The 27,381-nt window shown below is 46.7% G+C and overlaps 1 protein-coding gene across 1 annotated transcript in view; it reads left to right on the top strand.

The window, feature by feature from the left end:
* Positions 1-348: 348 nt before the first annotated feature.
* The window catches only part of TMEFF1 (transmembrane protein with EGF like and two follistatin like domains 1), a 127,871-nt gene continuing 100,838 nt past the window's right edge, over positions 349-27,381 (top strand). Inside the window, exon 1 of the mRNA XM_054985362.1 lies at positions 349-511. Coding sequence (XP_054841337.1) covers positions 349-511 — 163 coding nt within the window. The remainder of the gene's footprint in view (positions 512-27,381) is intronic.

Below are 27,381 nucleotides of genomic sequence, written 5' to 3'. Positions count from 1 at the left end.
CCGGGTCCCCGGGGAGGAGGCGGAGGAGGCTGGCGGCGGCGGCGCATCACGTGGCGCCCGCCCCCTCCCTCCCTGCCTGCCTGCCTCCCTCGCCCGCCCGCCCCCTCCCTTCCCTTTGTTGTAGCCGGAGCAGCAGCGGCGGCGGCGGCAGCAGCAGCAGCAGCAGCCTCGGAGCGGCACCGACGACGACGGCGGCGGCCGGAGGCGCGCACAAAGGGGCGCCGGCGCGGTCGCAGGCCAGCGGCTGCTCGGGATGCGGAGGGCTGGCCGGCGGCCAGGCCGGCGGCTCGGCGCTCCCGCGGGCGGCGCCCGTTGATGGCCTGCAGCCGGCTCCTGCCCGCCCTCGCCATGGCGGCCCCCGCCCGGCCCCGGGCCGCCTCGCCCGCCCTGCTGGCGCTGGCCGTGGCCCTCTGCGCCCTGGGCCCCGCCCGCGCCTCCAACCCGCTGGCCCCGGCCGCGCCCGCCCCGGACTGCGCCGCCAAAGGCAAGGCGGGCGCCAACTGCTCCTCAGGTAAGCCGCTGCACCGCGGCCGGCCCGGCGGCCCCCCCATCCGTCCTGCTCCCTCGCTCCGGCTCGCTGCGCCCGGCTGGCCGCTCCGCAGGGGCGCCTCTCCCGGCCCGGCCGGCTCCGGCTCTCCCTGCGCCGCCCTGCCCGCCGGCCGGCTCCGAAGCCAGCAGCCGCCCCATGGCGCTCCCTCGCTGCCCGGCACACGCGCGCCCGGCTCCCGTTCTCTCGCTTTCCTCACAAGGAAGCCTGGCGGGCTTCGGCGGGGCTGGCCTTGACGCCCCTGCAGGGGTTTGCCCGGGGCCGCCGGGGGCCGTGCCCGAAGGAGCGCCGAGGTTTTTCCTTGGAGCCGACCTGCTTGCACGGCCGGGAGGTGCGCATCATGCGCCTGAGAACGCGCCCAGCCGTGCTCTTCGCAGGTCCAAGCGCAGCCTGTGCTGAAATGGCCCAGGAGTTGAATGGGACTTTCTTCCAGTTACCAGGAAGATCCGAGTCCAGTCGCACCGTACGGACTAACTCGATTCCCCAAAGCTTGAGCTATCCAGAGTCAAAGCTCCGTTGGGAATCTTGTTGGTCTTCAGGGTGCTGTTGGACCCGCATCTTGCTCTTGGACTGCAGACCAACACGGCCACCCCCCTAAAACTATCTTCCAGCCAAAGGTGCGCAGGATGGCAGCCAGTCAGTGGAAGGAGCGCCCCAAATCAGAGATGAGGTGGTGTAATTTCCAGGCTGGATCAAGGTCTGATGCCTGGTGTTGGAGGAGGAATTGCTTGACTCTGGGTGTAGATACATGTGCATTCAGACACGCTTGCTTTCTCCCTTGTTCTTCCCTCAGTCTCATCCAGCTCTCATGCGCAAGCACTGGGCCCTCCCTCATGTAGGCACCCGCACTTTTGCAGTTCTTCGGGTGCCTCCTTCCAGTGTAAGAAGCTCTCGCATGTGCCCAGCTGGGGTCAGGAAGGTGGATGGGGGGGGGTCCAGTAAACCTGGCAGTGCGGAGCGCTGACCTTGTGTGGGCACTAAGGTGTCAACAGTTCCTGTGTCTCCGGAACCGGTGGCGGTAGGGGGTGCCTGTTCATTTCAGGCTCTGCTCAGAACAAAGACTTCTTCTGCTCTGCTTTCAAAATGTGAATTTTTTTTTTTAAAAAAACCCAGTTGTGGTCCCAGAAGGCAAAGCTTTTGTCTTAAAGAGGCAGCAAGGCCCCCCTCCCCACTGCTGCCTCTTTTGTTTCTTCCCGGCTGAGTTAGGTTCAGCCCCATCACCCTGGCTAATGCTTTTTTCTCCCCACCTCTCTTCTTTAAGAAAATAATGTGAAAATTGGAGATACGACGAAGGTGCTCTTGTAACTGTAGCCTGTTTAGGACCATCACCTCTTCTCTGCTTTTTTGGTGTTAAAAACAAAAGATAGCGCAAAACCCATCGCCTATAATGCATCCAGCTGCTAAGAAAAGTCATTTTTGCTGTGAAATGCATCGTGATCTAAAAATTTGTGTCCCCCTCCCTTTGCAAATGATGTTAGAGCACCAACAGCTGGCTGTTTGATTGAGTCTTCGTAGAAATACTACAATATTCTTGTAGTGTACACCTCTTAATTATAAGGGGGGGAGGGGGGAAACAGTCGTAAGAGACCTGAATGGCACATTTAGGAAACAGCGTGTTCCTAAGATAATCTTCTTCGGCGTGTTTCTGTTTGGTTCCTCCTTCAGACTCGCGTTCAGGCTCTTGTTTCTCTCTTTCTCTTTTTCCATCTGAAAAAGCATGGATGATTGCTCTGAAGTGATTGCGAGTGGAAATTACGTGCCACGGCTTGTGCCAGATTGATGAGAGATTCACGAGAGGTACTTGGTGTCCTCCAATCCCATTGTCTTCCCTGAGAGATGAAGGCTGTTGCTGCTTTCTAAGCCGTTTTTCTGCCCCTTCTACAGGCAGTCCTAGCCATTAGTTACTGGCAATCAGAAGAGACTAGGAGAGCCAGTGTGCTGCTGGGGTTAGAGCGCTGGATTAGGACCTGTCGGATCTGGGTTCCAATCCCTGCTCTGATGTTGGGCTCGTAAATCTCTTTCAACCTATGCCAGGGCTTTTTTTCTGGGAAAAGAGGTGGTGGAACTCCGTGGGTTGCCAGCACAGGGGGCAACTCCTGGCAGGAGGTGGTGCCTCCAGTACCACATACCTGCGTGCAAAGTGTACACACGCTCCCAGGACTGTACAATGATGTCACTCTGGGTCAGCTGGAACAAGGGGGGAGTTTTTTAAAGTTTAAGTCACCCTTGGCGAAAATGGTCACGTGGCTGGTGAGGCGCCGAGGGCAATCTCAACTCCCCTCAGTCTGGAGATCAGGGGGCGGGGCCACCAGCCATGTGACCATTTTCAAGCAGTGCCGGAACTCCGTTCCACCGCGTTCCAGCTGAAAAAAAGCCCTGGCTGTGAAGATAAATGGAGGAGGGAGAACTGGGTGTGCTGCTTTGAGATCCTTAGAGGAAGGATCTAAAAATATGATAGATTTGTGATCAGTAGTTCCCAGCATCCTCTTTGGGGGGACAGCTATGCAGGTCACCAGCTGGATGGGGACACCAAAGGAGGGGGGGTTAACCCTTTCACCCCTGCTCAGTTTTGCAAGTGGAACCGGCTGCCTCCCTCCCAAGGGCTTAAATAGCCCTTTAAGGGAGAGAAAAACAAGCGAAAGGCAGGATACCTGTCACTCTCCTCCCCCTTTAAGGAGGCTATTAAGAGAGGGTCAGTTTTGATAGATGAAGCCATGCAAGGGTGAAAGGGTTAACCCCTAACTTTGGCCTGTGTGGCCCTGATCCATGGAAATCCATGACGCCTGATTCAGGACTGCAATCCCGTGCGTGCATATTTGGGAACAGGTTCTCTCACGGCTCGGTAGGGACGCCTAGGGACGCATGAATATTGAAGCAAGGAGGAATTCACAAAGCCCGTGTAACTTAGAATGTGAGTTGTGCCGTAAAGCAGACATTGGGCAGACAGTTGAATGGCAGGAGGGAGAAAAATGCTTGATTCTTCCTTTCACCTCCATCTTTGCCCCCCAAATTACTGTCTTCAGCTGCCTTTCCGTCAGTTTGGGTTAATTCTCATCCTGGAGTTTGTGCAAAAGAAAACTTCAAGGGGAGGGGTCAGGACGGAGTTGGCAAGTAATACAGGAGGGGGTGAAGGTTCAGTACCCCTCTCCTGACTCTTTCTGCCTTTCAGTTGTGTTACAATACACAGCCATAGTAGACCCTAAGGGTGCAGTCTTCGGCACACATATGTGGGAGAAAGCCCCAGCAAACATGCATAGGAGTGAAATGAAACTAGCAGTTCTGAGTGACTTTTTGTTTGTTTTATCTGCAATTTAAATCTACATTTCTCAAAATGGACAATGCAGCCAATAGCGGTTAGCAAATTCTCTAAGAATGCTTGCAATACCGTTTGCTGGTGTGCTCTGTGCCTCCTTGTGGATTTCACTGTGCTCCAATGCTAGATATAAGGGTGGTATTAGTTGAGAGAAGTTTCCTTCTTTTTGATCTTGCATGCTTGACCTATTCTCTGCGCTTCAGTCTGATGACTGGATACTCTTTCCGGCAAAGAAAGGTTAGTGGGTTAATGTGCTACTGGCAAACACCCCGTTTACCTAACAAGCAGATAATGCTAGAATATCCTGTGGTGGGATTCGTTTTGGAAAGCGAGCAAACTTTAAGACACCTTCCAAAAGAAAATGTATACCATTCAAGAGAAGTCTGTTTAATATCTCTCAGGAGTAGCGTTATACTGTAAAACAGCTGAAACCACATGGCGGTGTCAAGGAACATAGCGAGTGATGGGAGAATGCATGCAGGCATATCAAAGCAAAGCTGTGATGGGAGAGCTGTTGTGATTTTGCTTCTTCAGCTGGAGAACTTCTTTGCCCAAGATCCTTATCTTAGGAAGTGTCTATCTTGGCTGTCATCCAGCACTTCGTGTGGATGAGGCGAAGGATCAAATTGTGCAAAAGGTTATGATTATATAAGGGACAAAATCGGCAAGAAGCAACAACCACATCTTCCCCATTTTCTGCTGGGAAATAGCAGCGGAGCAGGGTCCTGATTTGGATCAGAGGTTTGGGGTAGGGGGAGAGGGGGGTTTAAACTTCTCCTTCTCCCTTTGTCTCCTTCATTTAAACTGACTTCTCCCTGGGCTGATTTTAGACATGGAAGAGTGAAATGCAGGCCCTCAGTCTCTGATAACTGAACTGGAGAGACCATGCGATAGGGAAGGATTCAACCCTCTCTCCCCAAACTGTAACCCCTGTCTGAATCAGGTCCACACACGGGCACTGTATCCTTTTATAAACATGCTGAGAAGACTTCTAAATGGCTGAGATCTGGAAATGTCACTCCTAGTTTGTCCCCCGATGTTCTTTTCACGAGCTGGGCACTGCTTTCCCACTGTGTCGCTTATGTGTTCCCCAGACCGTGATGTTTTGTGTTCCCCTACTTCCATTTGGTTTGCATATACAGGTGTACATTCTATAGGTCAACATTGTCATGAGACTGACATTAACAGGGGCTACCAGAAAGGGGTTTTCAGCCTTTCCCCCTGCAGCTAGAGAGCTAGTGTGAAAAACAAAAAGGCAGTTTGATCAAAGGCCATGTAGGAAAGTCTTGGTCTGAGATGCATGCTGCCCAAGTGCTATTTGAGGGCCACTGTCACGCGGGCCTTTATTTTTACCCAGGGCTTTTTTTCAGGGGGAACATGGGGGAACAGAGTTCCGGAACCTCTTGAAAATGGTCACATGGCTGGTGGCCCCACCCCCTGATCTCCGGACAGAGGGGAGTTGAGATTGCCCTCCGCGCTGCTGGAGTGGCATGGAGGGCAATCTCAACTCCCCTCTGTCTGGAGATCAGGGGGCGGGGCCACCAGCCATGTGACCATTTTCTCTGAGGGCAACCCACTGAGTTCCACCACTTCTTTTCCCAGAAAAAAAGCCCTGTTCTTACCTAAGTAACCCATTAACATTAAGGCATAGTTTTCTGTTCCTTGCAGCTGAATCTTAGCACTGAACCGATAATGTTTGCACAAGATAATCAAATGGCATCACCAGGATTACGGATCTGAGCCCAGCAGTTTTTCACCTTTCTTCCCATGTGGGGCCATTTTGCTACCATGAGTTGTTACACCAGGATCTTGGCGATCCCAGCATCGTTCTTTCATTCAGACGCTGTTGATGTGTTGTAGCAGCCGGTCATCATGAGGCAGTGACAGGGATACAATTAAATGACAATTTCATGAAATGAAAATGTTATACGAGTTAGGCGTGGTGGTTTCATCCCCTTTATGGATGAAAAGGGTTTATGCACAAACATCTTACACTGGGAGTTGTTGCTTAGTCCGGCTTGCAAGGAGGATATTCTAAGGCTCAGTTCAGACATTACACATCATTGTGATTTATTTTAGCGGTGGCTATTTTCTGAAATGAAGATTCATCTCCAAAGAAGATCACGCTTATTCTGTTTGTTTCAACAAATGCTGGTTTTGCTTCTTTCTTTTTGTAGCCCGGGTAAACATCAGTGGGGAACATACCAGTGTTAAGGTAGGATGTGCACTTGCAGAAATCACATGAAACTGTAGTTAAGACTAACTCTGGTTGATAAACCAAATTCAAATTGTGGTTTAATGAACCGCAAGCAAGCATCGTGTGTGAAGTGGAAAATCTCAGGGCCAAAGTAGATGTTACAGCATCCGTGGGTAGATGTTACAGCGTCCATGGGTCTAACCTAGACTCAAGCAACATTTTAGAGATGAATTTGTCCATTTAAAAATTCGATGTATCTTCAGTGTGACCAGGTGATCTTGTCCCAGCCTTTTCAAGCATTGAAACAGTTGTGAAGGGATGGACTTGTGGACGCTGTAACATCTAGTTTGGCTCTCACAAACCATAGTTAGTTTAATTAAACCATGGTTTTGCCTGATATTTGAACTGAGCCTCTGTTAGAACATGAGGCACACATGCCTTATCCAGGAGATCTAGGTAGCTGTGTTCCTGCCTCAGGATTTCTTTGGTGGATGGGACTAGCCATTGAATTTAGTGTCACAGTTCGATCCAAGGTTGTAGCAATTGTTTCTTCCCCTACTGAAGAGGCTTGGAGGGTTGACATCGTCTTCCTTAATGGCCTTGCTTTTGTGTCTTTAACAGCAGATGGATTCTCAGAAATTTAGCAGGCAGAAGTATTCCCATCATTCTGTTCGACAAGTGAAAAGTGAAATTTCTGCAGACCAAGCTGATGTTAACAGTTTACTAGCTGGGCTAGAGTTTTTTGTTTTTTTACTTGGCACGGAATTCTAGCATGAACTACCTCACATTCTTCCTGCCTATGTCTAGAGGATGTGGGATGCATGGGGAAGAGGGGGCAGCCTGTGTGTTTTCTGAAGAGAGGAAAGGCCTGTTTTCTAAAGAAGATATGTGATTTGATGCTGTCAACAGGATTATGGCTCTCCTGGGATGGTGGTGGTGGTGGTAAGGAATGGAGAGTTGTTGAACATCAAGGACAAAATGACATGTGATGTTAGGGATTTGTGACTGGAACTTCTGTTTGTCCTATTTCAGTTTTCCCTTCCCCTCCTCCTTCAGGTTTGCACCAAGTACATACTGAGTGGGTGGCCAGATTCAGGGACGGGGCTCGTAGTAGCCGTGGTGGCGAAAAGGAACCTTAGAGCCAAAATAGACGAGACGCCTGACATGTGGAGGACACGTGTCAGTTTCCCACAAGTTTCCATGGGAAGTGTAGTGAGAAAGAACCCTGCCAGGGAGAAGAGGGAGAGAATCCCTCTTCTCCCTGGCAGAGGTTCTTTCTCTAGGCGTCTCATCTAGACCGCTCGGCTTCCTCTCACCACTGCCAGCTCCCCTAAAAACACTCTGAGCATGCGGTTGGCAAGAGGGACAAAGAGCCTATTGCTGCTGCCAGCTTCAGGCACAGTTGGCTCCCTCTGTCCACCACCCGCACACTCAGCTCCCTCTGGCTGTGGAGTGCTTTTAGGGGAGCTCGTGGCAGTGAGAGGAAGCCGAGTGGACTAGATGAGACATCTAGAGAAAGAAGCTCTGCCAGGGGGAAGAGGGATTCTCTCCCTCTTCTCCCTGGCAGAGGTTCTTTCTCACTACACTTCCTGTGGAACCTTGTGGGAAACTGAAGAGTGTCCTCTATGTATCAGGTGCCTCATCTGTTTTGGCTCTCAGAGGCAAACCTCTGAGTCCCAGTGCCAGGAAGAAACATCAAAGGGAAGGCCTCAGCCTTTAAGCTTCCTTGTTGGCCCTCTAGAGTCACTGGTTGGCTATCGTGTGAGAAATGATGCTGAACTTGATGAGCCACTGGTCAGATCCAGCAAGGCTCTTCTGAAGTTCTTATGGAAGTGTGTAGTGAAGCCTTTGTGCAAAGTCAGAGACTGAATCTCACCAAAAACTCATGGGATGTGAAGGAGAGGCGTGATCGGATCTCAACCATGTTCTCCGTTTTTACTTTCCAGCTGCTGTGGGGAGTTCCGAATTTATCAGAGCAATGCCACTGGAGGAGTGGAGGGGGCAAACAGCTGCTTTGATTTAGATCAAGGAAATGGCAAAGGGCAAGGACAACCCTTCTCCTTCAACACTACTTCTCAGATCAAATTCAGACACCCACCACCCCACCCCAGCGGTTTTTGTATAGTCAAAGAGAACTGTCGGAAGAGCTGATCACAAATCTGCCACGTCTTGAGTAGTGCCTTCTGGTGTTCGGAGGGCAAGGGTCAGGGCCCTGCATAACATTTTGCCTCTCCCCAGGAAGCAGAACAAAAGGAGAATAAATTATGCAAAATGAAGGAAATAATGGATGTTTCTGACTTGCCTAATTTAAATAGGCTTGCATGTGTGGTGTGACTTTGATGCAAAAAAAAAAATAGTACCTTCAGCTGCTTTTACACCTGTTGATTACGGAGCCAAGATTTTGAAATAGGGATCTGCTTTATGCTGAGGTTGTCAGGACTGGATTTCACAGAGGAAGTCTAGGGATTCTGCTTATGGGGTCAGCAGAGGTGGTCCCCAAACCAGGCTGTAACTCTGCATTTGAGTTGTGCACAGGTACCTAGAGTTCCCCCCCCCCAATAAACCACCAAGCTTAAAGGTACCTAACCGCATCACTGATGCGTCCTCCTGTCCCAGGACCGATTCTCTCCTTTGATTGACATCAACTGTCCACAGTCTTAGAAGCAGGATTTTTCCCAACCCCGCTACCCAGTCTCCATTAAGTGCAGAATGAAACCAGAACCTTCTATGCACAGCACAGACCTTTTGCGGCACCACTGGCTGTGCTCCCCCACCCCAATTTTCTTGGAAGTCCGCTTCATTTTAAAAATTAATCTCCTTTTACATGGTGCTCCCATGAGCTGCGTGGCGCAGAGTGGTAAGCAGCAGTACTGCAGCCCAAGCTCTGCTTGCGACCTGAGTTCGATCCTGGCGGAAGCCAGGTTCAGATAGCTGGCTCAAGGTTCACTCAGCCTTCCAGCCTTCCGAGGTTGGTAAAATGAGTACCCAGTTTCCTGGGGGTAAAGTGTAGATGACCGGGGAAGGCAATGGCAAACCACTCCATAAAAAGTTTGCCAAGAAAACGTTGTGATACAACGTCCCCCCATAGGTCAGTAATGACTCGGTGCTTGCACAGGGGACTACCTTTACTTTTTACCTTACATGGTGCTCCCAAACATCTCCCATCAGAAGGGTCAATGGAGTCTCTTTGGCTTCAGCAAGAATGGCACTTCAGACACTCCCAGAGACTACTGACTTGTCTGTGCTTTTTGGCTCCATACAAGTTGTTCAGTACGGGAAGAGGGTTTCTGTCTACTTGATGAACAAGTCTCAGAGAATGTTTACATGGTGTAAGAAAATGAAGGCTCTTGGTTTTGTAAAACATTTATCTTGGGCTTAGCAAATGTTCCAAAATGGGGGGGGGGAATAATCAAATCTGTTAGAATGCTTCAAACAGTTCTTCCCCCTACAAGTGCACTGAAAGATGAACGAAAACAAAACACAAAAAAGACCTTTTGCAAAAGCATATTAGCAATGGCATATGGGAAATAAAAGTAATGAAATAGGTTTTGTAATAATGAAATACTAGAGAAGATGGGAAGTGGGGGAATCCAATGATGCCGGTAATGCAAAGGCAACATTGATCATTTTAATGGACAAAGAGCCACCGTTCAGCCCGGCAGAACGTGCTTCTCTTGGCCTGCACCCGTTTGCTTGCTTGTTTTGGCCTGTGGACTTGAATACATTGATAGAATTTCAGAAGAATTGCAAACTAGCTCCAAAGGGATTCCCAGTGCTCTCTAATAGATGTCCAAGCAGTAGACAGAGGTCTGGGAACCACAGAAACCTTCAAGCTGCAGCTAAACAGTGGGAAAAGACTGCCGTTTTCAGGGGAGAAGTAGCAATTGCAGGTGCTTAGTTTCTCTCTTCTGTTCCCCCCCCCTGCAAATCCCCCCACCATTTTATTTGCAGCAAACCCGGTTGGGAACCACAACTGAGTTGGGGAATTATATCCAGGAGAGGAGAAAACTGCAGAGAAAAAGTGGTTGGTAGGGGAATGGTTCAGTAGCCCTCCTCATCGTTGCTTCTTTCCTGCAAAATGTCCCCTCTCCTTTATTTCGCAATTGTTTGGTTATAGCCATAGTTACTTGGGGTCCTTTGGAGGGGTTCAGAGAAACAATAACATAAGAAGAGCCCTGCTGGATCACATCCCATCACACACAGTAGCCAACCAGTTAATCTGGACGGTCAACAACAGGGCATAGAGGCTGAAGCCTTACTGTGATGTTCCCTTCTGGCTCTTGTTTACAGAGCTTTACTGTCTCCGAACGTGAAAGTTCCCTTTAGTTACCAAGGTTAGTAGTCACTAATTAGGATTGCCAGCTCTAGGTTGGGAAATTCCTGGAGATTTTGGGGGGTGAAACCTGGGGAGGGCAGGGTTTGGGGAAGGAAGAGACCTCAGCAGGGTGTAATGCTATACAGGGTACAATGCCCTCCAAAGCTGCTATTTTAACCAGGGGAACTGATCTTTGTTCCCTGGATATCAGTTGTAATTTTGGGAGATTTCCAGCCACCACCTGGAGGCTGGCAAGCCTACCACTAATAGACGTGTTCTCCATGCACTTTATTTATTTATGTTATTTATATTCTGCCTTTCTCACTGAGACTCAGGGCGGATTACAAAGTGTGAGATTAGTACAATTGCAAGTCAGAGTAAACGTTTACTCTGACTTGCAATTAGTACAATTAGCAAGGACAAGGGCAGGCATTTCCATACAGTGTCAAGAACATTTCCATAAACAATGTCATGGGGTAAAAGAATATAAGTTTACAAAAATATAGTATTAGCAAGGATCCAGTATGGGGTTGAGGAATTGCTGAAACAACATAATCGGTTCTAGGACTTACATTGAACAACATAAAGCACAGGTAGGATATAGGAGTCCATATTTAAAGCAACAGATACTGGTGAAATCTATGGTTTCTAACTCATTAGTGAAATATCTGGGATCCCTTTCCTACAATACCGACCTCTTAGCTGAGAAAAAACAATATATATAACAATATAAAACAAAAAAAGGGAGGAAAGGTATGAAAATGCATTTGAAGGAGGAAAGCTTTTTTGAAATCACATCTCTCTGTCACTGTACCAAATTAGGGGGGGGAAGGGTCATCTTCCTTTTGAGTAAATATTGTATGTAAGGGGCTTAATTAGCTGGATGCTGTACCTAGACGTATCTTTTTTGTGATTCTGATAGTCTACATAGTCTCTGGAACAAATGTGAGAGGGATTAGTACCTAATATTGCAGTGCTTACTAATTCAGGTTTATCTGAAGTTGTCTTATATGGCTCAGTTTGGACTATTTTTTATTTGTGGCTTGTTTGTGAAATCAGGATTTGGCTCATGATGCTCACTTAATACTGTCTTTTCTTGAGAAATGCTGGTTTCATTGCCTTCTCTTTGTAGGGGTGTTGGCAGGGAGCAACCCAGAAGTAAGCCAGGGCATCTGTGTTTGTGTGTTTAAAGTGACATTGAGTCACAGCTGACTTAAGCGACCCCATAGGGTTTTCAAGGTAAGAGGTGAACAGAGGTGGTTTGCTACTGTCTGCCTCTGTGTAGAGACCCTGGACTTCCTTGTTGGTCTCCCTTCCAAATTCTAACCAGAGCTCACCCTGCCTAGCTTCCAAGATATGACCAGATTGGAGTAGCATTAGCTAAATACCTAAGTGTGTATGGTATAGTGGTTAAGAGCAGTAGGACTCTAATCTAGAGAACCAGGTTTGATTCCCCACTCCTCTGCTTGAAGCCAGCTGGGTGACCTTGGGTCAGTCACAGCTCTTCCAGAGCTCTCTCAGCCCCACCCACCTCACAGGGTGATTGTTGTGGGAATAATAACAACATACTTCGTAAACCACTTTGAGTGTGGCATTAAGTTGTCGTGAAGGGCGATATATAAAATAAATGTTATTTATGAATAAAACAACGTCACACCTGAGCTTCAGATCGTGGCTTGAGGGACTATAACCAGCCATGTTAGTGGAGCATTCAGTAAAACTACCCATAGCAGGATTATTTAACTCGTGGTTTTGTGGAGTGTCTGAAATGAGTCTAACTACTGGTTCCTCTCATTATCGTTTACTCTGACTTACATTAGCTCCCCAAGGTCTCAGATCATGCTATTAGGCTGTCAATCTCTGCTCATAGCCCCACCCACTCATCCACAGGAGAGCCCTTATCTTCATCTGCGAAATGTTGAAGAGGGTATGGACGAGGTTGACGGTGACGTGATTCTTGCGACAGTGAGCACAGCTCTCCTTCTGTTTACTGGCTATGTTTTCAGATCCATTTCTGGAGCATCGTTGAGTTTACTCAGTAGCAGCCACACCACAAAAAGGGACTGTTGTGTCTTAGAGATGTACTGACTGGGCACAATAAATGAAGGCGCAGTTTAAGCAGTTGTTGCCCAAAGGGGGATTTAGCATCTAAAATTTCTTTTTTAAAAAAATGCAAATGTGAGTGCCTGCACCCAGTGGGGAAATTGCAGGGGAAGGAGGGCCAGAACACCATGGAGAGGTGGCATTTTGCATGCCGCCCCAAGACACTCACTGTGTCATTGGAGTGGAGCAAGAAGCATATCGGCATTCACGACACTCCCTTTCTGTATATTGATCCCACCCCAGAAACTCCGTGTTGGGTCCCATGTCGAATAGTTTCTTCAGGAGAGAAATCAGGACCCTGATTTCCATCTGAGACCAAGAAGTATCCCGGGGGGGTTTCAGCTAAGGAGCGTTCCAGCTATAGAATGTCTCTGCCAGGCTGCCCGTGGCCTGTGGGCCATACACGGCAGTCCTCAGAGACAGATCTGAAAGGTCTTGGTCCAAGCCCGGTGTTTGGATGCTGTTCGAAAGCCACCGTCTCCCAACAAAGAAATGACAGAGCATGTGACCCTACCAATAATTCTTAGTCGATTGCCGCCGCCGATCAGGTGACTAGCAAATTAAAACTGTACCCGGTGATGTGTTGAAAGGGGGTAAAATAGAAGCATTAATATTTCACCTTTGTATTCTTTGGAACGACTGACACATGTTTGACACATTACGCCATATGCACAAAATCTGTTGGAAATCTCCGGTAATGATGGAAATGTGTAGAAGTCAACAAAATAATGGGCATTTTATATTGCATTTTGGCAAAAATTGAATGAAGCGTGAATGTTTTTCACTCTGTTTTTGACATGTGTTTATAACAGGTTTAATGGTTAGTAATAAAGTTTCAGCCTTTTAATCTCAAGCTCAGCTTTTATTGAATAACTGGAAAATCGCTTGCCGTTATGACGAGCAGCGGTGTGCGTATGTGTGGATACATATTTTGTCACCCTGAGCAAAGTATATCCTTCCTAACTCTCATAGGTCTGTGCCGCTGCTGGCCAGGTTCACTCTGAGTCCCTGTGACAATGCTGTGGCTTGGGCAGACGGGAATGCCAGTTCTCTCTCAAGCCTGTGATGGCTGGGATCAAGTGGAGCTCCTTTCGGGCATCAATACACCCTTCACTGTGCCACCCCAAGCAGTTGATTGGGTAGCTTGGCTGGAGAACCAGTTCTGAGTGTGGGAGGGATGGCCTGGATACTGTCGTCTTCCCAGGGAGAGGACCAGGGCTTTTTTTCAGCTGGAACCTGGTGGAACGGAGTTCCGGCATCTCTTGAAAACGGTCACATGGTCGGTGGCCCCGCCCCCTGATCTCCAGACAGAGGGGAGTTGAGATAAACTCCCCTCTGTCTGGAGATCAGGGGGCGGGGCCACTGACCATGTGACCATTTTCGCCAAGGGCAATTTAAACTTTAAAAAACTCTCCCCCTTGTTCCAGCTGACCCAAAGTGACGTCATTGTGCGGTCCTGAGTCCCACCACTGAGTTCCACCACCTCTTTTCCCAGAAAAAAAGCCCTGGGGAGGACAATGCATTCGTATACATTGTGCACACAGTCCCTCTCAGCTGAAGATTGGGCACCCGCTTTCAAGGATGGAAGGCAGGTTTTGTCTTCTCCGTTTCCCCTCTAAGAGTGACTGAGCACTATTCAATTGTATGGGAGAATGTACTGTAAAATGGCTCACTTGGGCACTCCACTGGGATTTGGCTAAAGCTGGCCGTGCTTGCCGAAGATACCAACATTTTGAGGGAAGGTTGGGTGTTCCCCCTCCCCTGAACTGTCTTCTGGATTGCCACCCGTTTACTTGTCCAGTGGATCTCAGCATCTGATGAAGGGAGCTTTGACTCTTGAAATACACTGATACCCTGAAAAGTTTGTTGGTCTTTAAGGTGCTACTGGTCTCACCTCAGTTGGAGTAATTAGGAAATGAGCTGGTTCTTGGCCACATTTCCCCATCTTTTTACCCACGTGACCCCTAGTCTTATGGTGTGATAGATCCTTAGGAATTGGCTTCTGTGTCCATTCGCCATGGAAAGGATGCTTTTGTGAGCATGATCATGGTACATAGTGTATTGCTGGTTTAAAGTCCTTTTTTGGTATCAGTAGCATGTTATTGTTTTTAAATATAGGCTGGTTACCCACTGTAGCCTCCATTCTGGAGCAGGACACGGGTGGGCTATGAATATTTCAATCAATAAGTAATAGTTTTGTGTTAGCTTTCTTGTAGAACCAGGGCTTTTTTTCAGCTGGAACACGGTGGAATGGAGTTCCGGCACCTCTTGAAAATGGTCACATGGGTGGTGGCCCCGCCCCCTGATCTCCAGACAGAGGGGGGTTGAGATTGTCCTCTGTCTGGAGATCAGGGGTCGGGGCCACCACCCATGTGACCGTTTCAACAAGGGCGATTTAAACTTTAAAAAACTCCCCCCTTGTTCCATCTGACCCAAAGTGACGTCATTGTGCGGTCCTGAGTTCCACCACTGAGTTCCACCACCTCTTTTCCCAGAAAAAAGCCCTGTGTAGAACTGTCTAATGGCTGTCTAAACATAATTCTTGATGTAACCCATTAACAACCAGAGCCTAAATACTTTCAGTGGGACTTGCTTCCTGTGCATAAGGATTTCAGCCTCTTTTAGACTGAAGAATACTTTATATCGGTCCATTTTACATAAGCTTGTCCAAACTAGGTATTAAGCAAATTCATATATGACATTCTTTATTAACAGGTGTGTCAGGAAGGTGTGTTCCATTTATCAGGTGTAGATTTCCTTCCATCATTCATGGGAGATGTCTTTCTCTTCCTTACTTCAGTTTCCTTATGTAAACAAGACTGTTACCATTTGGCTATTGAAATGTTTTGACCTCAGATTCTGGGCTCTTGATTTCAAGAAAACCATTTCTCTGATAGAAGGTTACATGTTTAAAAGAGAAGGAAAATATCATGTAAAATGAGACAGCGCCGCAGGAAATAAATGCTTATTGGGAAGCCTCTCAACCAGCAGTAGCTTATTCTGGCAGTCACTTCAACAGAAACCTGATTCCTGTTGGGTAGCTGTGTGTTGTCTGTTGTAGCAGAAGCGACAAAGAGCTTCTGAGGATTAGCTCCCATTTTGTCAGATGTATGAAGAGACATATACATGGGTACATAGAAGAAAAATGTAAATAGTAGTGCTAAAAGGCAGCCCGATACACCGGTGACATTTTTTATTCAACGCTTATGCAAGATAAGAACAGAGACGTGCTTTCAAAGCAGCAGTGCAGGATGATAATGCTATCTTTCCAAGCTGTGCTATGCTAATGTAACACACAGAGTGGGAGACCAATTCGTATTCAGACCTAAATTAATAGCATCAACTTTGATGGGAAATTCTAGCCTAGCAATTTCACACGGGAGGGTCCCTTTGAAGTCTTTATGGAGAGTGGTAACTTCGCGGTCTTCCTCCGAGCATCCTGGGGGATGTTTCCCTGCTGGTTTTTGAACGCTGCCATTTTTTTTAACCTTTGGGCTTGTGTCCATCTGTTTATATTTTTTGCATACAGACTGATCTGTTTGTCCCATGAAGGGAAACCCAGATAATGAGGTGTTTGTTGGCATATATCTCATTGGAGGATGACTAGGGGAATGGTGGTGGAGGAAAGTGCCCTCAAGTCATAGCTGACTGATGGTGACCCACTGGCAGAGTTTTCATAGTAAGAGACTAACAGAGGTGGTTTGCCATTGCCTGCCTCTGCAACCCTCGTCTTTGTTGGAGGACTCCCGTCCAGTTACTAACTGAGGCCGACCCTGCTTAGCTTCTGAGATCTGACGAGATCAGGGTCACCTGGACTATCTAGATCAGGGTGACTAGGGGAATAATAACATAATAATCATAACATTCGATTTTTATACTGCCCTTCAGGATAACTTAACGCCCACTCAGAGCAGTTTACAACGTATATTATTATTATCCCTACAACAATCACCCTGTGAGGTGGATGGGGCTGAGAGAACTCCGAGAAGCTAGGACTGACTCAAGGTCACCCAGTTGGCTTCAAGTGGAGGAGTGGGGAATCAAACCCGGCTCTCCAGATTAGAGTCCTGCTGTTCTTAACCGCTACACCAAACTGGCTCTCAGTTTGAGCCACTGATGGAACAGCTCATGTTATTGGATCTGGTAGTAGCATTTGTTGCCCAAGTTGATACTGGGAGCAGATTTGGCATCTAAGTTTGATGCAGAACCTAGTCACTGTGTCTTTGTCTCTCTTCAGTGGCTGTTTTAGAGTGGAGGAATGTATATAATTGAGGTCAGGCCTATCACTCAGCTTCTATAAGAGAGAAATCCAAGGTGGAGTATTTGTTTACAGTGTTTATATATCCACCTTTGTCCCTAACTGTTGGGTTATAACAAATTCTGAAGCACCAAATATACATCTGTAATCCCATCACCAAAGCCAGCTCAGATCAAAGAATAACTTCAGGAATTCAGGCTCTTAAGACATACCCTCTGAAATGCATCTGTTTTATAGCTTTGTCTAAAAGCCATCAAAGTGGAGCTTTCTTCCCAAGGAGACTACTCCATAGTACCAACTGAGAAAGCCTGAGAACAGAGCCTGGCTGAATGGACCTTTGCTCAGGAGGCCATAGAGAGAAGAAGCTGTTGCGATGATCAGAGCTGCCATACAGGTTCATATAGGGAGGGGCAGGGCTTTTTTTCAGCTGGAACGCGGTGGAAAGGAGTTCCCGCACCTCTTGAAAACGGTCACATGACCGGTGGCCCTGCCCCCTGATCTCCAGACAGAAGGGAGTTGAGATTGCCCTCCGCGCCGCGGGGCCACCGGCCATGTGACTGAAAGCTATTTAAACTTTTAAAAACTCCTCCTTTGTTCCAGCTGACCCAAAGTAACGTCATTGTGCGGACCTGAGTTCCACCACCTTTTTTCCCAGGAAAAAAAGCCATGGGGAGAGGCCTTCGGGTAACTGAGCCCCAGGTTATGAAGGTGGCCATCGGCACCTGGAATTGAACTCAGAAACAAATGGGCAGCCAGCGCAAATTTTTAGAATTGGAGTGGACATGAGAAAAACCTGTTACTCTTGACAATAGAGAAGCAGCTGCATTTTGAACTATTGTTAGTTTCTGGGTAGTCTTCAATGGCAGTCCCAAGTAGAACATGTTACAGTAGACAAGCCTCAAGATTACTGTAGCATGGATCATTGGCTAGTTTGGCCAGATCCAAAAAGGGAGATAACTTACATGACAGCTGTATCTAGGGAAAACCCTTCATTTCTCGACAGTGTACTAACTTTTTTTTTATTAGAGGGCTTGACTGAGTAACACTCCCAAGCTTTTAACAGAGTCAGACAAGAAAGACATATACCAGTAATAATACAAAGTACAACCCCATCAAGGAGATCGGTGTTTTTTATCACTATCTCTTCCATCTTGTTTGGATTCACTATCAGATAATACTGCCTCAGTCAGAAAATGGCCTAGGAAAGAGATGGCTGCATGTGGATATCGTCAGCGTACTGATGATGCCCAGCTGTAAAGCAACAGATGATCTTGCTTAGAAATTGGACATAAATTGCACGGGACGTAACACTGAGCCCTTTGGAACTCTGCGGGATAAATGCCGTACTGCAGTCTTACTGTCTTCAGTCAAAACCCACAGAGTCCAGTTGGGTAGAAAAGACTCAAACCATTTCAAAACAGTTCCCTCCAGCCTCAAGGCATGAATGAGCAACCATAATCAAGGCCATGGAGAGATCAAGCAGCACTGATAAAAAAGAACTCTCCTTATCCACTGCAAGCTTAGATCATCAACCAGAGCTACCAAAGCTGTTTCTGCCTCAAAGCTGGACCCGAAGCCAACTGGATCAAGGTAGATGCGTCATCCATGAATGCTCCACCTCTATGCATTTAATCATCTTCCTTACAAATAGTAAATTAGAAACCAGCCCATGACTGGTACCATTTTATCAAGGGATGCTTTTTAAAACAGTCTTATTGCAGCTCTTAAGAGGTTTTGGAGGAAATACCATCTAGTAGGGAGGCAACAACTATCAATGGAGGCCCTCCTGTTACCTCTTTGCAAGACTGAATAACCAAGAAGGGCAAAGATCCAAGCCACAGTCGGTAGCTTTCACAGTATCCAGGTCCTTGTCAACATTGCTGGGTCAAAGCAAACTGAAACTAACCATAGGAAAAGAACCTCTTCTACACAACTCATTAATAAATTGTAGCAGATCTAATCTAAGAGATTTTATCAGAAGCGGGGTGGTGGTGGAAATTTTGTAAAAATATCACGGCTATTGTTCAGATCATCATTCCTCCGGGAGTCACATCTCAAGAGTCATTAAATATCAAATTACTCTAAATAATTGAGCTGCACATGACTCGGTCGATGCAGTAGCAGTGAAAAAGTAACCTGTGTTCAGTGTTGTCGCCACCACCTTCGAGGTTTCCAAATTGTGTTACATCAGCCTCGGACCAAGTTTTCTGCCGCTGTCACTCCAGAAATTTCTCCCACCTTCAATTGTTCCTCCAGCTCCAGAGTCAGGGCTTTTTTCAGCTGGAACGTGGTGGAACGGAGTTCCAGAACCTCTGGAAAATGGTCACATGGCTGGTGGCCCCGCCCCCTGATCTCCATACAGGGGGGTGGTTAGATTGTCCTCCGTGCCACCGAGCAGCACGTAGGGCAATCTAAACTCCCCTCTGTCTAGAGATCAGGGGGCGGAGCCACCAGCCGTGTGACCGTTTTCTTCGAGGGCAACCCACTGAGTTCCACCACTTCTTTTCCCAGAAAAAAAGCCCTGTCCAGAGTAATCCATGGGGCTTGTCTGCTGTTCAAGGGAGGAAGTGGATGCCAAGGAGGACACCATTCTGTTGGCTGAAGAGGACAAACGTTCCAGGTGCCTCCTGAGGCTTCAGCAGAATTAGGCTCTCCAGCTAGACTCTCAGAATCCCTCAAGACTAACCAAATTTATTGTAGCATAAGCTTTCGAGAGCCACAGCTCTCTTCGTCAGACTAACACTGCTAACTCCTCTGGATCTCAGAATCCCTCAAGGCATCTTGGAATCATCTTGGTCCATCATCTTCTGAGGGTGGACCATTCTAATGGGTAAAATAAAGATCTTATTTCTCAACCACCTGGCATTATTCAACATCAAGGCTGGAATGGAGGTTCAACTGAGAGCCTTCCTACTCTCATTCCTAAGGATGGATCAGAAATGAAATAAACAGTGGACTTGGCTGGTGATGCATTGAAGCAGTTTTAATTGGAAGCTGTAGGTGATATAAAGGTACAATAATGCTTCATGCAGCTGGTAAAGGTGGTGTTCTATTCTACAACAGCTTATCCCACAATACATCTGTTAGGTCAGCGGTCTTTTCAGACCAGGGTTGCAAAAAAAAAAAGTAACAGGAAGTAATGTGACATCAGAATCATGCACCAGGAAGTGGGGGAGCCAGAGTGATGACATCACGGGTGTCAAGGCTTGGTCTGTGGGCAGCAGGCTGAGAGAGCTGGAGACCAGAAGCACAAGCCAATTCCCAGGAGGTCTGCTGTGATGAAGAACAAGTCAAGATGTCTCTATGTGTCATGTGTGTGTCATCAAGTCGCAACTGATTTGTGGTGACCCCAGCAAGGGGTTTGCAAGTCCTTGAGGATCAGAGGTGGTTTGCCAGTGCCTTCTACAGCAGAGCAACCCTGGACAGCCTTAGCCGGTCTCCCATCCAAACACCAACCCTGTTTAGCTTCCAAGGTCTGATGAAATCAGGCTGTGCTATGCTTTTCCAGCACCCTCATGCACACTGTGGCAACGACAAAAAAGGGAGCTTGCAACCTGGCAAGTGTGGCTGTGGGACTTACCTGTGGGTCCCAACACATGAATGGAAGACCACTGTGTTGGGCTCTGTGCGGCCTCAGATAACTTTGCTGTTTTAGTAATCAAGAACTTCCCATCTGTATCATCTGTATTACCAACAAAGTACTGAGACGGCGTTCTTGACTGCCGAGATGTGTCATTTGAGAGGAAAAGCACTTGTGTTCCTTTTGATAGACATGCTCCAGAGATGTAAAGCCAATTGCTCTTATTCAGCTGAGGAAGTTGGAACAGGTCCAGAACTATAAGAATGCTGTTCCTAAGGTGGTTTCCAACAGGCAGATTTATTTATTTTGGCCATGAAAAGTAGTCAGCTTTATAGGTACAGTGCAAATAAAAAAGCATTAAATGGCCAAACAGAACACTTCATATGCCTTATTAAATGTTGGCGATGTTGTTGTGACATGTAACATTATGTACCTCTTTGATCAAGGTTCTTGTCAACGCATCTTCTGCAAAAAGTAAAAAGCACCAGTTCCCAGAGAGATGAAAAAGGAGGCTCAGCAGAGAGTTCCTATTGAAAAACAGAGGAGTTAGCCGTGTTAGTCTGTAGTAGCAAAATCAAAAAGAGTCCAGTAGCACCTTTAAGACTAACCAATTTTATTGTAGCATAAGCTTTCGTCAGACATCTGACAAAGAGAACTTGATTCTCGAAAGCTTATGCTACAATAAAATTGGTTAGTCTTAAAGGTGCTACTGGACTCTTTTTGATATTGAAAAACAGCAAGTTCACACATTCGTACAAGCCATTTAATGAGAGACGGTACTGCTTAGTGGCTGAAGGCCACCCTTGACGTGATGCCGGAAGATCTGCAAATGGATATCTAGAGCATTTTTATTGCTAAAAAGCCGCTGATTTGGAATGAGACCAGTGGTAGGGGGCAGGGCTTTTTTTCAGCTGGAACGTGGTGGAACGGAGTTCTGGAACCTCTTGAAAATGGTCACATGGCCGGTGGCCCCGCCCCCTGATCTCCAGACAGAGGGGAGTTGAGATTGCCCTCCGCTGGAGGGCAATCTCAACTCCCCTCTGTCTGGAGATCAGGGGGCGGGGCCACCGGCCATGTGACCATTTTCTCCGAGGGCAACCCACTGAGTTCCACCACCTCTTTTCCCAGAAAAAAGCCCTGGTAGGGGGAATGTGCACTTAATCCTTTCCATGTTAATTCAGTCCATTTTTCTGACCTCCGGTTGCCCCTAGTAGCTGCTATTTACCCTCTTGGGAGGAACATAAAAGGAACACATCAGTTTGCCCAGCAGGGTCAGGAGTCCAGCCACAGGGTTATTTGGAACTTAAATAAAATGTCATGTGTGGGGAGGGGGGAGGTTAAATTCCTCTACCAGCATCCAAATTTTCTGTCCAAATCAGGTCTCCCTGACAGCTACTATGTATTCAGAAAAAACTCTTTCGTGATCCCAGCGTATCATCCAGTTTGGCCCTAAGAAGTCTATCTGTGAGTGAGGAAATCCCTGGTTCGAATCATGCCCCTGGTAGGATCTCACTGGCTGTCCTTAGGGAATCTGCCACCTTAGCTTCAGCTCTGCCTTTTTGTCTGTAATATCACAGTAAGAACTCCCATAGCAGGGAAGAGCCACTTAAGTTAGGCTTTAAACTTTGCTTGTTGCTGCGGCTGCTAAATCTTATTGTTCATTTAATCACTTTATTTTATTGATTGATTGATTGATTGATTGATTGATTGATTGATTGATATCCTGCATTTCTCCCCAGTGGAATCCCAAAGTGGCTTGCCTTTGAGGGTGCGTGACTGTCCCAAGGCCACCCAGCAAGCGTCCATGCCAGAGAGGGGATTCAACACTGGGTTTTTTCAGATCCTAGTCTGATGCTGTAACCCCTGCATTGCACTGGGCATACTTACTGTATTGGGAAAGTGTTGTGTGATGTGGAGCGATGTGAAGCCTCTTCCCACAGTTGCGGTGGCTCATTGTCGCATGAAAGGTAGCACACAAAGCCATCAGGTGATAAACACAGATGTTATTTATTTATTTGCTTCCTTTATACTCTGCCTTCACCCCAGTGGGTTATGTTGTTCTCCTGTCCTCCATTTTGTCTTCACAACAAACCTGTGAGTTAGGTTAGGCTGAGAGTGTGACTGGCCCATGGACCCCCGGTGTACTTCTACACTGGCTTGTATCCTGCCTCTCTGCTCAGCCTTCCTCCAGCCTGGAGGGCCACCTCCCTGGCTGTCTTCAGTTGGAGGTGGGTTCCTGAGGCTGAAGAAAGGCTTCAAAACTTGGTGAGAGGAGCGGTGAAGTACAGGTCAGTCTTTAGAAAATGAGATTTAGGCTTGAATGCATGTGCTAATTGACTTTCTCAAACCGTGACATGTTTTCGTGACCTAACTTGGCTCTAAAACCTACACAATCTAATGTCAGCTAAGGTTAGGATTGCAGAGAGAAATAAGTTCTGGCTTAAAGTTATTTCAGCTGTTTTCCTTAGGGAGGGAGATTATGAACGGTTATTGTTTATAGACATTCGATCTGACATCCTAGGACTTTCTGCAAGGTTGAATGGGCAGAGAGTTAGAACAGCTGGTCAGTTATAAATTGCATTTCAATACTATCTGCAAATTAAAATGTATACTGAAAATGGTCATGGTCTCTGGTGTATATGTCAAAGAACAAGAATATAGAATTTCTGGGTCATGCAAGAAGACATAGCTACAAAGATACCTTTCCAAATTAGAAATGTTTTTCTTCTGCCACTGTGGATTCTGTGCACTCTTAGGACTGGTTCACACATGCGTGCACTCGGAATTTGATGACTTGCTGCTGAATAAATCAGGTGACGCCGAGCAAACTGAAAATTCTACCTGTGGTGTTTGATCTGCAGCCGTGCAGTGAATCCCATACACATTCTGGTTTTATGACAGAGAGACTGAGGGTATTTGTCCATAATTGGTGATGAAGCCTTAAGCTACTCTCACCAGTGGGCAGGGAAAGGTGTTCCCATTCTGGAAGCAGCAACGAATGGAGTGTGTGTTTACAGGGACACTGTCCACAGAGCCTGTCTCCTTACCAGAGCTTTTTTTCTGGGAAAAGAGATGGTGGAACTCAGTGGGTTGCCCTCGGAGAAAATGGTCACATGGCTGGTGGCCCCGCCCCCTGATCTCCAGACAGAGGGGAGTTGAGATTGCCCTCCGCGTCGAGGGCAATCTCAACTCCCCTCTGTCTGGAGATCAGGGGGCGGGGCCACCAGCCATGTGACCATTTTCAAGAGGTTCCGGAACTCCGTTCTACCGTGTTCCAGCTGAAAAAAAGCCCTGCTCCTTACCCACCCCGTGAAAAGTATCAGAGAGAGAGAGGGGAGGGGCAGTTCACTGCAGAGTTACTGCAGTCGAAGTCTGTTGCTTTCAATGGTCTTAGACTTAGAGTAACTCTGCCTACGATTGCACCTGCAGTAATTTCTGCAGTGAGGTTTGGAGATTGACGTATTCAATCTCTGCTCCATACAGTTTACATGAAGCTACCTTATACAGAAATCAGACCCTTGGTCCATCAAAGTCAATATTGTCTACTGAGACTGGCAGGGGCTCTCCAGGGTCGCAGGCAGAGTTTTTTTCATATCACCTGCTGATTGATCCTTTTAACTGGAGATGCTGGGAACTGAACCTGGTACCTTCCGCATGCCGAGCAGAAGCTCTACCACTGAGCTATAGCTCCTACCCAGCTGTGGGGAATAAATAAATGTTATTGAGTGAGTTGTCCAGACCAATTAGTCTTGTTTTTTTTTCTTTTTGCATTCAAATAATGTAAAGCACTGGCAAGGTGGCCTTTATGTGAATATTTAGATATTACAGATGAATAAACCTGTCAGGAGAATAACTTCTTAATTACATATGCCTCCCATGTACACAGAAGTTATAATTTAGTACTTTTGTATAATTAGAATATAATGTAAAAGAAGCACATTGATTGTTTTTTTTTAATTACCATTTTAATATTCTCTTTAAAGATTGAACTCTATTGTTCAAGGGGTTTTTGTTCTCTTTCATTCTTTATTCCACTTGTCTTAAAGGGAGCGGGAAAGGGGGGTGGAAAGGTTAGTTACGTAAGATAGAAGGTTTGTTTCCTTCCTTACTGAGACCATTTCCAGCACCTGGATCTGTGGGAGAGAGGATGTAAAACTTTTTGCATTCATTCTGCATAAACAAATTTCTTTGGCCAGGAAAGATTAAGGAGTTGTTGCTGTCGCTGTGCAAACTCTAGGCAGGGTTCGTCTAGACATGACAGTGGGAGATCTGTGAAGAGATCTCACATAGTTTAAATTTTGTGTTTTAATCAATTTAATAGATGATTGGTTGTTGGGATTTTCCGGGCTGTATAGCCATGGTCTTGGCATTGTAGTTCCTGACGTTTCACCAGCAGCTGTGATGAGCATCTTCAGAGGTGTAGCAAGGTGGAGAAGATGTTGGCAGGTAATTTATATCTACTCAGGAAGGTGGGTTTGGGCTGAGTCATCCTGTAAGAGTTTCCCAGGGTGTGGAATGCTAATGGAAGGAGGCTTCACTGTATCCTGAGGAGGTTCTTTTGCATATGGATTGGTGCTTGATATGCTGATCTTATCTGCAGGGCTATTGTAGGGTGTAGAGTATTTTGTTAGCCTGGTGTTTTTCAGTATTTTAGTATCCTGGAATAGGATACTGTGTCCTGTTTGAGTTCAGCCACTGCTGATTTTTCCGGATGGCCAAGTCTGCAGTGTCTTTCATGTTCTTTTATTCTTGTCTGAATGCTACGCTGTGTGGTCCCGATGTAAACTTGTCCACAGCTGCAGGGTATGCGGTATACTCCTGCAGAGGTGAGGGGGTCTCTACTGTCTTTTGCTGATTGTAGCATCTGTTGTATTTTTTCTGGTGGGTCTGAATACTGTTTGTAAGTTGTGCTTTTTCATAAGCTTTCCCATCTGATCAGTGATTCCTTTGATAGATGGCATAAACACTTTTCCTGTGGGAGACTGTTTTTCCTTAATTGTTTGATTTATCCTTGGTTTAATCACTGTTCTGATTTCATTTCTGGAGTAGCTATTTGCTTGAAGTGCGTGGTTTAGATGATTAGTTTCTTCGCTGAGAAAGTGCGGTTCACATATCTGTCTTGCACTGTCTACTAATGTTTTTATTATGCCTCTTTTCTGTCGGGGGTGGTGAGTGGAGTTTTTGTGTAAGTACTGATCTGTGTGAGTTGGTTTCCTGTAGACCTTGTGACCTAACTGAAAGTTTGCTTTGCGGATGACCAAGGTATTTAGAAATGGAAGTTTACCCTCAATTTCTTTCTCCATGGTGAATTGTATGTCCAGGTGGATATTGTTGAGGTGGTTTAAAAACTCCATCAATTCTTCCTCACCGTGGCTCCAAATGATAAAGGTATCATCCACGAACCGGAACCATACACTAGGTTTGTGGGGTGCTGATTCTAGAGCTGTCTTTTCAAAATGTTCCATGTAGAAGTTTGCTGTAACTGGGCTAAGCAGGCTTCCCATGGCCACCCCATCCATCTGTTCATAGAATTCGTTATCCTATTGGAAGTAACTGGTTGTCAGACAATGGTGGAATAAGGCTGTTACATCCTCTGGAAAAATCTGATTAATAAATGCGATTGTGTCTTTTACCGGAAGGTCAAAATACTGTACAACACTTCCAACTGTTTCGTCATATTGCACAGGGAAGCCATTGAAATTGATAAGCATAAGCACAATTTCAACAGGAAAGAAGAGACTTTAAGAATAAATAGAGCATGGTTTCCAGTCCTGAAAAACACCAGGCTAACAAAATACTCTACACCCTACAATAGCCCTGCAGATAAGATTAGCATATCAAGCACCAATCCATATGCAAAAGAACCTCCTCAGGATACAGTGAAGCCTCCCTCGATTAGCATTCCATACCCTGGGAAACTCTTACAGGATGACTCAGCCCAAATCCACCTTCCTGAGTAGATATAAATTACTTGCCAACATCTTCTCCACACTGTGAGAGATCTCTGTCTTTTGGTGCTACACCTCTGAAGATGCCAGTCACAGCTGCTGGCGAAACGTCAGGAACTACAATGCCAAGACCACGGCTATATAGCCTGGAAAATCCACAACAACCATTGTTCTCCTGCCGTGAAAGCCTTCAACAATATATTAATAGATGATTATTGGTGTCACCCGCCTTGAGTCCTGACGTGTCAGGAGAAAGGCAGGATATACACATATACGTATACATATACATATATATCAGTCTTAATCTATAAATATTTAATTCTTAAAAGCAAGTATGCTGGAGTGCCATGGTCCAGATCACAACTGTAGCACTGGCTGAAAATGGCCTCTAACTCTTTTCCTTATATCATTTTCCTGATACTAATTGCCCTCCCTCAGAGCTGTAGTTTGCTTTTGGGTGAAAAAACTGGTGGGCCTGCTATGTGGATAACTCCATGCCCTTCCAGGGCAAAAAGCAGCTTGGGCTGGTGAGGGGGATTTGCATTTGGAAAATGGCATAGGGAAAAGGTTAAATCTCCTTTCCCCTACATCATGGCCTAGATCTCCATCAAGCTTCTGGTAGCTGCTTTTAAGCCTACCAGAACACAACAACAACAACAACAATAATAACATTCTATTTATATAGAACAACTTAACACCCACTAAGAGCAGTTTACAAAGTATGTTATTATTATCCCCACAGCAAACACCCTGTGAGGTGGTGGTGGTGGGGAGCTAAGAGAGCTCTAGGTAGAGCTGTGACTGACCCAAGGTCACCCAGCTGGCTTCAAGCGGAGGAGTGGGGAATCAAACCTGCTTCTCCAGATTAGAGTCCTGCTGCTCTTAACCACTATAGCAAACTGGCTCTCTGGAAGAGCCATTCATGGATCCCTCACAGCCACATCTGCTTTGGCCCTAAGGTGTTAGACCAAAACAGATACTTCCCTCTTCTTCGTTTCTCATTTCTTTGTGATCCCAATTCACCTTTAGGTTGCTGACCTAAACCCGGCTTTGAGCTGGGATTGAGTGTGGCAGAGCATCTGCTTAGCATGGAGATGGCCCCAACTCCAGTCCTCAGCAT

This window comes from Eublepharis macularius, chromosome 7, assembly GCF_028583425.1.
Source record: "Eublepharis macularius isolate TG4126 chromosome 7, MPM_Emac_v1.0, whole genome shotgun sequence".
Taxonomy (NCBI): Eukaryota; Metazoa; Chordata; class Lepidosauria; order Squamata; family Eublepharidae; genus Eublepharis; species Eublepharis macularius.
Note: the sequence above shows the minus strand (reverse complement) of the source record. Positions and strands in the feature narration are given on the sequence as shown.